General features: G+C 39.3%; 1 protein-coding gene across 7 annotated transcripts in view; it reads left to right on the forward strand.

The window, feature by feature from the left end:
* ATP8B4 (ATPase phospholipid transporting 8B4 (putative)) overlaps positions 1-18,520 on the forward strand; it is a 211,440-nt gene that overhangs the window by 152,927 nt on the left and 39,993 nt on the right. For all 7 annotated transcript variants that reach the window (XM_064485612.1, XM_064485615.1, XM_064485614.1 and 4 more), the window contains 6 exons: positions 1,321-1,485; positions 2,466-2,577; positions 4,333-4,438; positions 13,694-13,841; positions 16,764-16,947; positions 17,481-17,704. In XM_064485612.1, the coding sequence (XP_064341682.1) occupies positions 1,321-1,485; positions 2,466-2,577; positions 4,333-4,438; positions 13,694-13,841; positions 16,764-16,947; positions 17,481-17,704 (939 nt within the window). The remainder of the gene's footprint in view (positions 1-1,320; positions 1,486-2,465; positions 2,578-4,332; positions 4,439-13,693; positions 13,842-16,763; positions 16,948-17,480; positions 17,705-18,520) is intronic.

The raw sequence follows: 18,520 nt of genomic DNA on the forward strand, positions 1-18,520 counted from the left end.
AGATTGTCAGTTTACTGAGACACTAAAGGAAGAGTATGATCCTCTAATAAATTTGACTTCTATTTGAATAAATTCAATACTGACTCCATAGAAAATAATTTCTTAAAAATATACTGATGTTTTAAAACTAACTTGACTTGAGGGTCTCTTTAAAACTTTAAACAATTTTATTATTAAAATTTGACTTTATAATTTTTTTAAATGTGAAATTTTTGTATCGTTTTTCAGTTACTTTTCATTTACTGTTATTAGAAAATATTGGCTGTATTCCCCATGTTGTACAGTACACCCTTGAGCCTGTCTTACCCGCCCCAGTTTCTGCCTCCCCCTCCCCAACCCCGTATTGCCCCCCCCCCCCCACCCCGTATTGCCTCTCCCCTTTCCCCACTGGTAACCACTAGTTTGTTATCTGTATCTGTGAGTCCACTTTTTTTTTTTTTATTACATTCACTAGTTTCTTGTATTTTTTAGATTTCACATATAAGTGATATCATACTTTGTCTTTGGCTTATTTCACTTGGCAAAATTAGGCTTTAATCTAGCAAAAAACAAAAACAAAAAACTTTACAGAAGCTCTGGGATAAAAAGTAAAAGTCAGTCTTCACTTCTAGGACTATTTCCCAGAAGCAAACATTTATGTTAACTTTTCTGCCTTTCTCTCTCCTTTTCCCCTGGGGTTATTATTATAACCTTAATTAATATCTTTAAACTTCTCTTACCTAACATCTATTCATCAAATATTGACTTTTAACTTTTTATTATGGAATTTTTCAATCATAAACAAAAGTAGGATGGAGTTAACTTTTAGACACGGCTGTATCATTAGAGGGAACCAGACTTTGGTAAGATGTCAGGCTGTAGCCCCTGAGAGAGCCTCCTGCCTTTGATTTGAGAGCCATGGCTCCTCTGAAAGTCCTTCCCTCTTCCAAAGTGGAGGACCATGGGCCGTGAAACAAGCTGGGTGTCTCTCATTGCCAGCAGTGCTTCTTTCAAGCAGAGCATAGGTTGGAAACCAATATGTTGCTTCAGATGGTTGTCTCACCTCATGGGCACCACTGATCACCTCTCCACTAGGACGCTTCAGTGGGCATGTCAGCTGTCTTTATGGGGAATGCTAGGTCCCTTGACTGTTTCAACCCCATGGAAATAAAATACAAAATACAAATATTATCTCTCATTTCCAAGGGGATTACAAAGTTGGACATCAGGATGGCCAGGAGGTGCTCTTGGGAGGAAATGAATTTAAGTGCAGAACTTCTTGCTGTCATTGCTGTGATTATTGTTTTGTGATGGTTCCTGAGTCTATGTCTGCCCCGGCAGGAATTTGCAGGAGAAGGCCTCCGAACCTTGGCCATCGCGTACAGAGACCTGGATGACAAGTGCTTTAAAGACTGGCATAAGATGCTTGAAGATGCAAATTCTGCTACAGATGAGAGGGACGAACGGATAGCAGGGCTGTATGAAGAAATTGAAAGGGATTTGATGGTATGAGTTTGGAAACATGATGTTTTGTGTTTACAGAAGGAATAACTGTGTTTAGAGATCTAGCATGGGTGTAACCTGCTGGCTGAATCATCTTGCACACAGCAGATGTTACTCTTTCAAACCCTGAATCCTGCTTTATATGTCAGCTTTGAGTTTGCCATATGTGGACAGAGGATTATTTCTATTAGCAGTGGCTTATGCTATTGGAAGTTCCCCAAGAGTAGATGATAGGAGACTCCCTATTCTTTGCCAGCCTCTGGTGTAACATATTTTGTTTGACGTTATGTTTTCTTCCCTCCATGCTTTATGATCCACCTTTCTAGAACAGAGAGACTTGCGATGAAGAGTGGGGCTATAGTTCTGGACTGTCCAAGACCCATGAGATTCTGATGATATCTGTACTGTCCAGAGTGTGATCTGTTCTAGAAACCACTCTTCCCTGAGGCCCCAGTGGCCAAGATGCTTAGCTGTTGTGAGGTACTAGGGAGCACACCTTGTTCATCTTTGGATGAAAAATTGAACAAGCGCCTTCACTCTTTATTTTATGGCATCTGGTGGTTTGTTAATTTAAGAGAATGGCTCCACTTTTTTTGTGATCCTGACTGTGAGATGAGGGCTCTTCTTTGCTGATGTAAGTGGGGAAGCAACTGGGGAATTCTTAAATCCTTAGAAGCCCAAGGGGCTTCTGATCATTTTTGCCAATACATTATCTGAACATATCAGACCCCTTATGTAAATTCTCATTTCCAGGATCTCTGAATTAATTGATATGCCGATCAGTTGCCCTGATTTGGAAACCTCCTTCTGAGGTCCTTCCCAGCCCACCTCTGTACGTAATAGGATGCTTGCTGTGTCAGTGCACCGTAAATTCCATCTTCAGTTCATGTTTCTTGACCTCTAAGCCCTGGGGTTGACAGCCATAGATGTTATGGATGTTGTTGCATGCATTAACATAAGTTATTCTCTGTTTTTCAATGAAGCTACTAGGTGCCACTGCTGTAGAAGATAAGTTACAAGAGGGTGTTATTGAAACGGTTACAAGTTTATCACTAGCCAATATTAAGATCTGGGTCCTAACAGGAGACAAACAAGGTAATTTGAAAATAGATGATGATGTTTCAAAAAGAGAGTGATAATTTCCATGGTAAAATTTTAATTAACCAGAAAGCTTAATTAATTAGACATTTGTCCAGTCTTCCACACAGAAAATTTGAGTTGAAATAAAAGGAAAGCTGACATATTATAAAAATTTACTAATTAAAAACAAGTAAAAATGAACTAACAAAATGTCTTCTATTGTCTACCCTGGAGACAGTTGAGTTTCAGCTCAATTGCCTCTTGAATATAATAGTTAACACCTATAAGCAACAGCGGTATTAAAAATGTTTTAACTGTTGGTTCATATGTGCACTGCTCCCAATTATGACAGGGAGTGCCCCAGCTCTGAAGGATATTGGAGACCTCAGCGTTATTTCTTTAGTTTCTTGATGGTAGGGAGGTTTGGGAATCTTAGAGGAGGGGTTGGCTTTGGAGAGGCTCAAGGAAGCAGCTGTTTATCAACTGGCATGGAAATATTTTGGTATTTTAACAACAACCACAGCTGTACCAGTGCAACCTGGCTGAATTCCAGGACGGCCCAGGCAGTGGTACAAGGAGAGTGGTCCCCTTCCAGGCATGACAAGCACCAGGTCATCAGAAAGAGTCATTATGTTCAGAATACAGTGTTTCCTAAGACAGAAAAGGGAATTGATACATTTTGGATCTATTTCTAGGAGTAATGGTTAAAACAAAAATGATTTTATGCTTAGCCATCAATAGATCAGAAATATTTGGTTAACGGGCACACGTGTGTTTAAGATTCAATTTAACTATTTTTTTTTTTAGAACAATGAGGGATTTGCAGATAGGATAAATCAGTTCTCTATATGTTCGCTCAAATCACTGACTACAAAAAATTAGCAATAGAGACTCGAGCTCTGTGGTGTGTTATTAGAGGCTTCCTAGAGTTTGATGTTGATCAGTGGGTACAGCTGTTCAATTAGTTAGGCATATCTCTAAGTTTATTATTACTTAGCTTTAATTTCTGCGGTTTATACCAAGGATATGCTGAGGTTTTATCAGTTGTCTTCCTTGACTTAGGACAAATCTAATGACTCCATAGAATTCGCTAAAGCCTAATAACTCGATAAAATTAGAATCAAATGACTGTGTTGAAGCTGGAAGGGGCACCTAGCTATGCTGGGCTCCATTTCTATAAAATTAGAGAAAGGACAGCTCAGTATCGTGTGACTCTCCAGTTATTTAGTAGCACAGTCCTGGTTTGTTTTTGAGGTGATAGTTAAATTCCAAATTTCTTTTCACTTGTTGGGAATATGGTAACATTGCATGTAGGGGAACTAGAAAAATTTATAAGAGCATTTTTGCTGTGCAACTGAACATTTTGTGAGCTTTTTTCAATTTGTCTATCATATCAGATGGAATAATAGTTAAGTTTAGTATTGCAGCTCTCCAAAGGCAGTATTTGGGACTTCTGGTAAATTTTTTTTTTAATTTACATGTTTTATTATATTACAAGACCTTGGGTATTTTCATGAGTACTCATTTTGGGAATCAAAAGTTGTTTTCAAAAACCAGATGAGAATGCTGAGGATTCATAGCTGTTGCCGTTTCTTCATGGATTTAACAAGTCTTTGAATTTCCCTCTGGGTCTCTTGTATTTTATCACAAATCATACTCTCTAAAGTTAAGGAGGCCTGTAGGCTATAAGGAAATACAGCAATGACAAAGAAAAAGGTGCTTGTGTTATTAAGTAATGATCTAACTGAAGTGGGCTTTATTTTGTATCAGAAACTGCCATCAATATTGGCTATGCCTGCAACATGCTGACGGATGACATGAATGAGGTGTTCATTATAGCAGGGAGCACGGCGGCGGAGGTCAGAGAAGAACTCAGGTAAGCACTGGAGGCAGGAGGACAGGAAGGGAGAGGAGGAGGGGAAAAGGTAGTTCAGAGAGTTGAGAAAGTGGAAAAATCCCAGTGGAAGAAGAACATTTTAAAAGTCTGCATCATGATTTCCCCAGCACTTCAGAAAGTGCTGTCTTACAACAATTTCTGCTTGCTGATAGTTGTCGGAGCTTCTCTAAACTCAACCCGCATGGGGTCTGGCCAAGTGGCTCACTGCTTGCCACTTTCTACCCTCTAGAGGGGGCAAACTTTCACTCTTCATGACAGGGGGGCACTATGGGCTTCCTTAATGTGTCTCCATCGTTAAAGTTTTGTTCCTGAACCTTGGGAAGAAAGGAGGTCTTAACTATCAGCACTACCAGTTGATACTCTTAGATCACATCTCCCGACTTCTTTTATACTGTCTTACTCACTGTAGAAAACGGCTGTATTATGCTGGTTAGAAGGTACAACTGGAGACTGCATATGCTTTGCCAAGTAAAAATTGGGAAATTGAATTATTACTGATATAATTTTATTATTATTATTTATATAACATTAATGGTACAGTCCATAGGGTCTATTAGGAAAATATTAATAATTTATTTAATAATTAGTAGTAATTTTTTATCTTAAGAAAATCTGTTCCTTCAAATGACTTTTTGTCTTGGGAGGAATTTAGCTCTTACCAAAGGAAAAAAGATGTCAGCAGATTAAGATTCTAACAAACCTATCGCTAAATGCTTTGAGACAGTGCCTTGGACACTATGGCAAGCAGTATACATGCACTCTCTCATTTCATTCTCAAAGCAGCCCAGTGGAAGGCATTGTCATTACCCCCATTTCACAGATTAGGAAGCTGAGACACAGGTAGGGTGAATAAGGTGCCCAAAGTGGCAAACGAGTCAGGGGTTGAACTGGGAGTTGAATCTAGGCAGCACGGCCCCAGAGCCTGTGCATCCAGTCACTGGCCATGTGTCTTTGTAAACACACTCTGGGTGTATTGTTACTCCCCAAATAATTAACATACAAAAATGCAGGCGTTGAGGCATCTGACGGCTTCACTTGAGGTTAGACACCAGATTAGCACCTAGAGCGGAATGAATTCCAGGGAGAGCAGCAGGTGTAAGAGAAGAGGACAGACTCTGTGTTAACTGGAGCTGAGCTGGGATCTTGGCTTCATGCTCCTGGCTGGCTAAGTGACTTTTGATATGTGAGTCAGTCTCTTTTTGCTTGGTTTCTTCGTTTGTAAAATGGGGAAAATATACAGATACCCATTTTATTTGGGAAATTAGTATAAGAACTTAAAGCTTTATGGCCATTCAGTGAGCATCCTTCTTCCCTTCCATCCTTTCTTTCCACTTCTTCCTTTCCTCTTTCCCTCTTTCCTCAGACATTGTTCCCACTCTTTCCACGAACAAGGATGACTTGAATTAATATTTCCCCAATAGAATCCATGGAGTCTACTATTAAGATTATATAAATAATAAACTATATCAGTAACAGTGAAATAGGTTTCCCACTTGGTAAAGACACATGCAATCTTCGGTCACAGCTTCTAACCAGTATAATGTTGCAGTTTTCTACACCAGGTTGATGTAAGGCAGCCAAACGTTACACAAAACTTAAAAAAAATTAGGGAGTCCGTACATTCTGGTCATAGAAAAATCTACACTTTTCATTAATCTTCTTAAGATGTTGAAAACAGTAATGGTGACCCCCGTACAACTTTGGTGGATCCTCTTCCTCTATTGATTACGTTGGATAACGATACTGTAGGTTGATGGAACAGCACACACAAAGGCATTAAAACATGAACGTAATCCTGCTGTATACCAGGAGCTATATGCCAAGTTGTAGTTAAGAGTGTATCATCGAGTTAAAGGTGGGGATAATTTTTCAGAGACAAATTGGTGATAGTTTGAGTGACAAGCAAAAGTGACTATACTTTATCCTGAAGGTATTGGATGAATGTGGAAGTACAGTCAGTTACAGTGTGTCAATTTCTGGTGCAGAGCATAGTGTCCCAGTCATGCATATACATAGATACATTCATTTTCCTATTCTTTTTCATTTAAAGGTTATTACAAGATATTGAACATAGTTCCCTGTGCTATACAGAAGAAACTTTTTAAAATCTATTTTTATACACAGTGGCTAACATTTGCAAATCACAAACTCCCAAATTTATCCCTTCCCAATCCCTTTCCCCCCAGTAACCGTAAGATTGTTTACTATGTCTGTAAGTTTGTTTCTGCTTTGTAGATGAGTTCATAGTGTCCTTTTCTTCTTTCTTTTTTAGATTCCACATATATGAGTGATATCACATGGTATTTTCTTTCTCTTTCTAGCTTACTTCACTTAGAATGATGATTTCTAGGTCCATCCATGTTGCTGCAAATAGCATTATTCTATTCTTTTTTGTTGCTGAGTAATATTCCATTGTATAAATATACCACAATTTCTTTAATCTGTTGATGGACATTTAGGTTGCTTCCATGTCTTGGCTGTTATAAATAGTGCTGCTATGAACATTAGGGTGCATGTATCTTTTCGAATTAGAGTTTCCTCCAGATATATGCCCAGGAGTGGGATTGCTGGATCATATGGTAAATCTATTTTTAGTTTTTTGAGGAATCTCCATTCTGTTTTCCACAATGGCTACACCAAACTACATTCCCACCAATAGTGTAGGAGGGTTCCCTTTTCTCCAGCATTTATCATTTGTGGACTTTTGAATGATGGCCATTCTGACTGGTGTGAGGTGATACCTCACTGTAGTTTTAATTTGCATTTTTCTGACAGTTAGTGATATTGAGCATTTTTTCATGTGCCTATTAGCCATTTGTATGTCTTCATTGGAGAAATGCTTGTTTAAGTTTCTAAGCAGAAGAGAGACAAATCCAGTTTTGCACTTTAGAAATAACATGCTAGTGATAGGATTGATGGAGTCTGATAGAAAAATGAATGGTGTGGGGGGAACATCACGAAGCTGTTGGAATACTTAAGTTTAGAAATGATGGAGGTTGATTCAAGGCAGCAAGGTTGTAAGAAAGGGGAAGGAATGAGTAGGGGGAAACTGACAGCTGTTTGGAGGCAGAATGGACAGGACTCAGGATTTGACTTGATGTGAAATAGAAGTGGAAGGAGGCTCTGTCATTTCTAGCTTGTCTGACTTCACAGCCCAGAGTACCCTGAGCTGTGCAAGAACTGAGACGTGTTAAATGTTCTAAAACTGAACTTGAACTCCTTTTCTGCCTGGTGGCAGAACAATTAAACTAGGTACTTTGGGTAAATTTAGTTCAAGTCTGTGATGCACAGTTGCCTTACCTGTCACAGATCCTTGGCATCTACCCTGCCAGCATCTGGCACTTCCCAATTATGTGTCCCTGTCTGGTCTCTGGACTCTGGGTTGCTGACTGTCCCTTTTGGCTGATTTCCTCATCCTCCTGGGAAAACTTCGCTGGGAAAGTTCTCTGCTCTTCCTCACCATTCTGTGTCTGAGGTGTGTTCTCACCTGGCTACTTCTGTTCCTGGAATCCCTTTATTCTGCTATCTTCCATGTCCCCATACTTAGGTGGCAACTATTCCACACTCAGATTCCCACAAACTGATCTGAGAATTCTGTTACCTCCATGGTTGCTCCATCCACTACCAGTCCAGGGTGTGGGTCAGCACCCAGGCCTCTTTCAGTGGTTCACAAGCATGTAATCGCCTCTTCAAAGCCCCCCTCCTGTAGGCTGGATGGGAAATGGAGAAAAGGGGTCATTTCTAGTCTGTTGCTTAGGGCAGTATCTTTATGCTCTGATTCCTTTAATGATTAGTCCTTTTGACACTTGAAGAAACTTTCTCTTCCCTCTCAAAAAGCCCCATTAGTGGAATTCCAGATTTCTGGAATTCAGAATGACAATGCTACTATGAGTTTCAGAGTCTATTTTGGTTCACAGAAAACAAGATCTTGACTTTTGTTGTTTTCTCTGTATTTGGCTCTGTCAGATCCACCTGAGGTGAGCTGTGTTTCTGAGTAAACAGAGTCACCTGTGGTAGCGGGGGTGCTTGCAGAAGGGGTGGGGAACCGAAGTTAATATCTCAAGATTTTATCCAGCTACATGTGGTTGACTAAGTAGATGACATAACTGTCGTTACGTGGAAGGAATGTGGAGAAATATGAATTGTTACACACTGTTGCTGAGATTGTGTAAGTTGGTTGAAACTTTCTAGAGGGTAAACTAGCAATATACTTCAAAATTATATATATGCACACTTCCGCACAATGAGTCCTACTTTTAGGAATTGTCTTTAAGAAAATAAATGAAGTGTGTGTATGTGTGTATATATAGATAGACAGACAGACATATACATATATATTCATTGCTGTATCAATTATGATAATAGAAAATTAGAAATTGCTCATGTACCGAGCCACAGGGATGTTAATTACTGTGACATATAGATGCAGTGGGATACCACACACTTATTTTTTAATTAAAAAATTTTTTTTAAATTTTTAATTTTTAGATTGGGGGAGGTAATTAGAGATACCATGCAGTCCTAAAAGTAATTTTGTGTTTTTTGACATGGGAAGATGTCCATGGTAATACTTTAGTGAAAAATGAGATTATGAAATATCTTGCATAACATCATCCCTCAAGAAAAGTGTATCTGTGTATATATGTATACATGTCTGTGTATGTATAAAACACTATACGTCTGTACTCATATCTACCAACCTCCCCATCAAGCTCTTGAGAACATGTGCATGCAGTGGTTCTCTCGGGGTGATAGAATTACGGATCATGTTTGCTTTCTTGTTTATGGCTCTTCATATTATTTGAAGTTGTAGTAGTGTTCATATAATCCTTTTACAACTAGGAAAAAGCCAAAAGATTATCTCCCATTTTTTTAATGAGAAGAAAAAATACTCAGAGGGAAAAAATAAAGATTTTCCATCTAGACTAGTTATTTCATGACTGTTGAGGCCACCTTGCCGAACCCACTGGCAAATAACTAACGTTTATTTCAACCCAGATTTGGAGATTACCCTATTCTTAGAGTCTAAGACAGAGAGGCAATGCCTGTTAGAAAATTCTGTATGAGAAGAATCAATACATTTATAGTATGCATTGGCTTAATATATTAGGAAGAAAAAAAAATCCAAGAAGAGCTGTTATTGGAGGTGCTCTCTGTAATCCTAATCTTGGCTACTTATATCTCAGCCCGTGGTTTTGGAGATGAAATATTGAAATCATACATTTACATCATTCATCTTTCTTGTGTTACGCGTTTGAGTTCAGTAGAAGATCATGCAAAAGCGTAAAAAAGTGTATCAGAAGACTAGGATCTAAGTGATAGTAGCCACTGGGAGGAAATGACATAAATGCTCATATTTAAACCTGTCAGATGTGTTTCAATTATTTCATAAACATCGATATGTAATTTTTTATGCATATCATGCATAGGCTTCTTTCAAATTTAGTGTCATGGAAATGTTTTAGACACATCGAGTCCTGGGTTAACTTTGCTGCCATAGCTGCTCTAGTATGAAAGGCATGCCCAGAAATCTACAATTAAATTCTGTTAGGATTTCTCCGAAGATTACTGCATTGATTACGTTTCACCAATGCATATATACTCTGCCGGAAGAAAAGCAGACTAAGAATGTGATTTTGCCTCAGCTGACAGGTGAACTCATTCCATGTTTCATTTTTGTTGCATTGATCACATGTTTTCTTGTTAGAAAAATTAACTCATTAAACCATGAACTCATTAAACCATAAAAATTAACTCATTAAACCATGATGCCGCTGCTTTGAAGTAGTATCCCAGTGATATACCTAGGAATTCACATTTCCTCTTTATTTTATTTTATTGTTATTTGTAGTGGAGGTACTGGGGATTGAACCCAGGACCTCGTGCATGCTAAGCACACACTCTACCACTGAGCTATACCCAACCCCCACTACCCTGCTGCCAACATCTCCTCTTTGATCAATAAAATACACATTGTATTTTTTTGCACACTTACTTGGTGGAAAGTTATTTGTTTGAATGAGCAGGGTGCACAAATGCAAATGGCTCCAGGGTCTGGCAGGTAATATTAGTTGTGTGATCCGGGCCATACAAGGCATTAGGGAGTGGTCGAGCCTTTGGTGAAGATGAACTTCATGTTGTCCGTAAATTTAGACAGAGTTTTTTAAAATGCTATGCAGGCCAAACAAAATGCATCTTGTTCCCAATTCCTAATTTCTAGTTGCCCAGGCAAAACATTTTAGTAAGTTTAGTTTCTATCATAAATTGTAGAATTTTAGAGCACTAAGTAATATTGGAGACCTTCTAGCACATGCTGGCACATCTACCCAAGTTTTTGTAATGGTATCAACCAGTCTGAATGGTTGGTACCATTCTCTTAAATTCTAATAAAGATACTGGGTCTGGGGTTGAGTATCTTACAGGTCACACAGGTAGTATGGGATGGAACTGGAGCTTGACATCAAGGTCTCATGTACTTTCTCCCTTTCCCTACTGTAGGCAGGGTAGTGTTATCCCCTGACTGGTCCTTTGGCACTGTATCTTTGCCCCAACCTGGGGGTAGCCTGTGGCTGACTCCATGTGTATGCCTGTTTGGTGTGGTAGACAGAGAACTAGGAATTTGAAGACCTGGGTTCTAGCCTGGCTCTGTAACCTGCTAATTGAGTGGCTAGAGGTCAGATGACACCCCTGTGGGAACATGCGACATCAGAGGCAGACCTCAGGCCTGAACCCAGATCTCAAGGTATCAAGCCCGCTGCCCATATCAACATCAGAACTGTATCCTTTGAAACCTGGTGTCATGGTTTCAATCCATTTCCTAGCATGTCCTTTCAATGTTGAAATACAGAGAGCCTTAAGAAGATAGACAAGATGACTTTTTCCTCCATCTCTTTTCTTTATGGATTGCACGTAAGCCAACATAGGCCTGCTATGCTTTGCTGAGTGTGTGGTGGCGTGGGGCTGGGAATGCCAAGGTTGCCTCAACCATGGATGTGTTTCTGCCTGCCAGCATTGTAACAGGCTGGCCCTCATTACAGAGCTGGGGAGAAACAGGACCTCTTTTGTTTTAGCCTTTGTTAGTTGTAGTCTCTGGTAAAGAATTATGTCTTATGCCTGCAAAAATGTATAGTTCATATTCCTTGAAGGGAGTTATGCATAGCTTTTTCCCTCCTATTAAATTGTTTTGTGAGAACCAGCTGGTGTTTGAAGAGCTAAGTTCCAGGAAGAAAGAGAAATGACAGTTCTAGAGCGTGGGCAAAAGTCTGCAGGCGCGAGAGCCCGAGCTGGCGGGGAGGGTTGGCCTGTGCGGAGGGAGTGCGGTGGGAATTCAAGCAGAGCTGGAAACGCTGCCCCTTTTCTGCCTGGAAAAGGGTTCATGGGAGATGTTAGGAAGACAGTTTAGGAGGAAAAAAATCCTAAGTAAATAGAATTTCGGCCAATACTTTCATGAACTTCACCCTTCTTTGGAATGTTTTCATTCTCTGGGGGAAAAACAGAGATTGAGTCATTTATACAGCGAGTGAGAACTTCTCTAAAAAGGAAACCTCGGGAGACGTTTGCCCTTTGGTGCTTTCTGAGGCCCTAATTTATGAGCTGGGCAACACTGTCATAGAAACGGTCATTCTGAAGGGACTTGTCTCGCTTACTCTCTTCATTAGCTGGGACTGTAAATTTTCGTAATTGGGAGGAGGAGTCCCTGACGTGCTTATCTGATGCAAAAGCCCCCGTCTCCCACTTACAGCAATGATTTTTCATGTCGGCTCTCACTCCCTCCCCAACTCTAACTCCCTAAATTTCACACATAGCACTCTGACTTTATAAATCTTCTCTTTGATTCTGCAAACTGATTGCTAAAACATATAATATTATCCCTAGAGCCAGGGGCATGTAACCTCTGGATTCCTGGGGTTCCTAAATGCAGGCTGTGATTTAGGTCCCGGACAGCAGAAGGAGATGTTGAGCTGGATGATAAGTGGTTTTTTGTTTTTTGTTTTTTTTTAAACTTGTAAACAATTAGTGTTACATTTTCAAATAATTAGAAAGCTGAGGGCTAAAATGGTTGTTTTGTACAGTGAACATCATCTTCTTTTAGAGGAGCCGTAGCATAAAATCATTTAGATAGACGTCTTCTACGTAAGATGAGCCTTTGGAGAAACATTCCATTTTCTGTAAGCCCAAACATCCATTTTCTGGCCTCCCTCTCACTGCCCAATCTCTCCGGGACCCTTGTTTTGTATATGCAAGTTGTAGCCTAAAGTGTCGGTGGCTGGCTTTGGCACTCATCTTCAGGGAGTGCCTGCTGCGTCCTTCCCCGGTTGTGATCGAAAGTTCTGAGGTCATGTCAGCTTGTCCCATGTTACTTCAAAGCCTGTCATCCAAGGGCTTCGGAGAGGAAATTTCTCTTCCTTTAAAGGCATTGTCTTTCCATTTTGAAGAGAAGAGTAAAATGCCATTTCTAAGGATGTTAAGTCACCGTACGTCTTTCTCTTCATCAGCAGAGACAGGAGGGCAGGGTGATTCTGCTGCAGATTAGATCCAGGGCACTGGAGCGGGGGGCAGTTTCCATTTGGAACTACCTTCTACACTTTGGTGTCTATAGTTTCGTTTCCAGAAGATTTATTTTATTTTTTGAGCCAATGAGTACAATTTTCACTTAAAATATTCCATTATATTATAATGACTATGCAATTCAGTAAATGCCAACATTTGTCTTTATGGTCAGATTTTAAAAAGGTGTGCTTCTTAGACGACTGCTGTTTTAAGTCGGATCATATTACATTGTTCTACAGGTTGAGTAATTTATTTCTATATTAATCCCTGGAATTCCTAGAAAATTTCATCGTCTCGTCTTTCCCTTTCGATTATTTAACAATATCTCATGCCAGATGAGTGGTTCTTAAACCCATGAAGCTCAGATTAGTTTATGTATCAAATTGATCAAGAGCCCCTAGTTCAAGCCCAGCTCAAGACGATGATTGAGCTTTTAGGTAATTTGAAACATTCCCGATGATTCTATTTTCCTTATGTTTACCCTCCTACTTCCTGGAATTTGCAAATTTGCTATGGTGTCCCCATCACAGAGAATTATCCAGCTAGCTTACTGAAACTGAATCTCATGCTGCAGTCTGTCTGAGCATTGACGAAATGAATTTACCTCTAGGCCAGTCTCTTGTTAGAGTTAATGCGTATGCTGTGGATACTCGGTTTTGATTTGCTTTTCCCCCTCTCCTAAAGGAAAGCAAAGGAAAATTTGTTTGGACAAAACAGAAGTTTTTCCAATGGCCATGTAGTTTTTGAAAAAAAGCAGCCACTGGAGCTGGACTCAGTTGTAGAAGAAACTGTGACGGGAGATTATGCCTTAATCATAAATGGCCACAGTTTGGTGAGTTCGCTTAAGACTTTTGTTATTTCTTTTTCTCCACCCCAATAATCATTTCTTTTGTGCTGTCATAATGCAGTCTTCTTTTTGTGTCTTCAAAACAAATGACGCTACTAGAAATAGGGCATACATGATGATTTCCAAGGGGAAAGGAAACTTCTAATATATCCTTCATCCATTGCTTGAACCGCCACAGTTAAGGGGAGGTTCTGACGGAATACTGAATTCAGAGACTATCAATCTTGTCTAAATTACTAAGGACTGTTTAGCAGGATTGGTTAAGTGCTTTTCTAAGGGAGAGTGTCACAGTTCCCAGTTTAATTAAAATAATGCAACTGGATGGATGTATTGCAATGATTGCTCTTGCTAATGTTTGTGATTTGCAGAGCACAACCTGACCTTCATATAATTACCACACCCAATTATTGCCATTAAGATACCTCTGGTGGTTTTTCTAAATAGCAGCATTTTAGAGCAATGCCAAACAATTTGCTTTGATTAGGAAATCTGGTTCTTGTCGTAATAGAATAAACTTGCATTGTACGTTTAATGTAGTTCAGGATCCAAATCCTGAACAAATATCAAAATGCTCCTCTGAGTTTCTAATTTGGAAAACAAAAGCTCTGATTGTACTCCAGTAAAATTATCATTTATATGCACAAAGAGCTAATCTCACATCTTTCTCTGGCTTTGATGATCATTTTTCACTTTCAGAGTTTGGAAAATAAATGTATCTTCTTGTAGACAGTTTCTTAGAGGACAAAAGGAGTTGGATATGAATGTATTGTATTTCCCTCCTTGTGATCAACTGTCTGTTAGCTCTTAGTGCTCAGAGCATCATCCAGCTGGATACCAGGCATAATGATGTGTTGCCTTCTACACCATGGAAAGTTACAGAGCTCAGTCACGAGCCAAGCTTAGTTGAAAGTTTGTCCAGATGACACAAACTTCTCCCTTGCACAAATGGATAGCAACTGAAAATTCTAAGCTTGTCAGCTGGGACTTGGAGCTGGTGGCCTCCATGTTGAATTGCCCGGGGATCACAGGATGGAAAGGATCCCTAATGACTCGTGCTGTGACTTTCCCTCAGGCTCAGAGAGGCCAATGTGTGGTGGGTTAGTGGACTCAAGTGATAACACACATGATTCTCTCTCTCTGAATCTGTTGAAAGAAAGAGCTAAGATAGAGGCTCTTCAAGAACCCCCTCGGCTTCAAAGCTTGAAGCTTATGAAACCATAAAATGTTTTTCCTTTAGGAGGAACTGACTGTATTTCTGCTAGTATGGTCAGAAGCTTTAAAAATCATGATTCGAATTTGCTCAAATCTTCATGCTTTGCAGAATGTAATTGGGTCTTTCTTGGCATCTGGGACTAGGTTTTCACTTGTTGATCATAGGGAAAAAAGAAAAGGGGGTGTGAGGGTATAGCTCAAATGGTAGAGCGCATGCTTAGCGTGAATGAGGTTCTGGGTTCAATCCCCAGTGCCTCCTCTAAGAATAAATAAATAAACAAGCCCAGTTACCTCCCCTCACCAAAAAAATTAATAAAAATAAATAAAAGATAGAAAAGGGAACCATTCTGGGCAAGACAGCCAGTTACATGCTTTCTCTATCAGAAAGGTAATTATATTTGAGAATGCTAACTCACCATTTCCCATAAGAATTACAGGCCATGATGTAATACTTTTCTACATCAGAGTCATGTTTTTATACTCTTGCACCCCTCCTTCCATTTATACCACCAACACTCATTGAGCATGCCCAGGTCATGGTGCTAGAGCCTGAGGATGGATGTGAATAGAACACAGTCCTTGTTTTAGGGATTGTCATCTGATGGGAGAGCTAATCTCACAGTGGTATGACAACTACTGTGAAGAGGAATGGACACAGTGCTTTGAGAGCACAGAAGCAAAGTGGCATGTTTAGATACTCATGGGAAAATCAGGGAAGACTTCCTGGCGGAAGTGATCTTTTCATGTTGAGGAGATAGCAAGTGCAAAGGCACAGAGGCAAGAAAAGAACCTGTCAAATTATGGAAACAAGCAATTTGACATGATAGGAGTAAAGAGTAAACTTGAAAGTGGTGGTAAAAGGCAGAAGTCATGGGGAGCATAGGGGCCAGATTGTGATGGGCTATGAACATCTTGCTAAAGATTCTTTCAAAGATAATGATGAGTCAAAGTTTAGGTGGATTCCTGTTTTCTCTTAATGTGTCTATTAAATAATGTACAATGAGATGTTTTCTAAAAAAAAAAAATTGCACAGGTAATTGCAAAGGAATATGTCTTGTTTTTCTGTCCTTCCTTGGCATAAGCAGAGACTTGTGTGTATTTGGAGAGGAGCAAAGGTGGAAATGGTTGGGGACCCCTGTCTGAGACCCGAGTGTCATGCCACCCTTTTGCACAGGTGTCTCTTCATTTCAGTCACTATGTTCTTCAAGGGCTAATCTCCAGGTCATCTGCTTCACCTTTGCCCCCACATTAACAGCCACCATAACAAAACTAAATATAGACAACAACAATGCAGAGGAACCAAAAATGTCATCATGTAGAACACATTACCATCATTTTGTAGTTCATTCTAAACTTGATGAGGTGGTGGATTGGCTCTGTGCTTTGCTTTTCCTTAATTTTAGTGGATTCTGAAACTGCTCCAGCATTTAACTGTATCTCTCCAATTCAGCAAGATAATGCGTCAAGGAGGATACAAAAGGGCACTGTGTCTATCACTTTGATTGTAAAATGTCTTGGCACTTAGTTTAGAACTCATTTCTTTTGTTGCTTATGTGATACTGAATCAGCATTGACTTGCTGAAATGAATTCAGCTGTTTAGAAGAGAAATCAGTGGAGAAATAAGAAATGTTTCTTAAATGACATCTTCTCATTTACTGTTTCTTGTTTATTGTGGATTTTTTTTAATAACATAGGCCCATGCTCTAGAAAGTGACAACGAGAAGGATCTTCTAGAACTTGCCTGCATGTGTAAGACTGTGGTTTGCTGCCGAGTCACCCCACTCCAGAAAGCCCAAGTTGTAGAGCTGGTGAAGAAACACAGAAATGCTGTCACTTTGGCCATAGGTGATGGAGCCAATGATGTCAGCATGATCAAAAGTAAGATTTGCCTACACGGCGCCCCCAGGTCCAGCATTTGGCATTATGTAATGGAGATTTCACCACAGTTTAATTTTCCAGGTGGTTCCAAAATGAATCCTTTTTGGGTCCAGTGCATCTAATGTTATTAGCATTCATTAAAAAAAAAGAAACTGTCTTTAATTAAATCATTTGTGTCTTTTTAGACTAGAAAAGGATATTGGTCACTGTTTGGAGGAGTAAGTAGCTATGATGTGCAGGACTGAACACTAGAGTCACAGCCCTAACAATGGGGTTAGTCCCAGCTTTGCCACTTGCAAATTGTCAAACTTTGTTCCAGTTACTGAACTTTTCTGAGCCAATTTTCTCTTTTGTAAAAGTAGGACAAATATCTAAGTATCACAAGTGCTTCATGGGATAATATGCGGGGAAAAGTATAAACGCTGTAGTTGTAAGTTTTCTGTGCGTAAATAATAACATACAAGAGGAATGACACGTTCCTCAAAAAGGCTGCGTCTTTGGGGAATGAAAGTGTCCCTCTTTCTTCTTTGTAGGTGCTCACATTGGCATTGGCATCAGCGGCCAGGAAGGGCTGCAGGCAGTCCTGGCCAGCGACTACTCATTTGCCCAGTTCAGATACCTCCAAAGGCTTCTCCTCGTTCATGGAAGGTGGTCCTATTTCCGAATGTGCAAATTCTTATGCTATTTCTTCTATAAGAATTTTGCATTCACACTTGTGCACTTCTGGTTTGGTTTCTTCTGTGGTTTCTCAGCCCAGGTTAGTAAAAAAGCAATTTTCTTTCTTTTGTAAGATCTCCTAGATTATAGATGACTGTTCTTTATAGCTATTTATTTATAAATAGAGAGCATTTTTATATGTCTAATATAAGCAACAGTGTGACAGTTATGTAATTGAGCTTTGAACCTAAAAAGAATATGTATTTAGCTAAAGTTTTATTTTTTGCTTATTTGCATACTAACTAATGAGTACTTCGTCCTGTGCATTTTCAAGTTTTTATTGAATTGCTGGGTATGATGACAGGTAAGTTTAATGCAGAGTTTTAATTCAAAAGTCTGAGAAACACTGACAGGCGTATCTGTTGGGAAGATGGTCATTTACCCAACACACTGAATATAAATATTTTCAAAGGAAGTCATTGATACCCTCTAGACTTCAAGACTGTTGTGACAGCAATTCATCAGCTAAAAATTGATCTATAGATTTTGTTGGTAGCAAGGAAGAAAAATTAGCAAATTCATAAATAGAATTCCACTTTAATATTTCCTTGTATCCATTTTCAAGGTTACTTAACCCTGCATCTTGGATATCGGCAAAGTTTTTATTCTGGGTATCAACTGTAAAATGTAAGACAGCATTTAAATATACTTGTGAATAAAAAAATGGCATTGATATTTTAAACAACAACAAAAGAAAAAGGTTGACTTTGAGAATGAAATGGTAACCATAACACTCATTAGAGATTTCTTCAATTGTTCTTCCTTCCTCTTGGTTTTAGTCACTGATTTCAGTGATGTGCATGAAGCTAATTTTTTCAGTCATTTTATTCCTGAAAAACTGAGGATGAATTAAATC

The sequence above is a fragment of the Camelus dromedarius genome, chromosome 5, assembly GCF_036321535.1.
Source record: "Camelus dromedarius isolate mCamDro1 chromosome 5, mCamDro1.pat, whole genome shotgun sequence".
Classification (NCBI taxonomy): Eukaryota; Metazoa; Chordata; class Mammalia; order Artiodactyla; family Camelidae; genus Camelus; species Camelus dromedarius.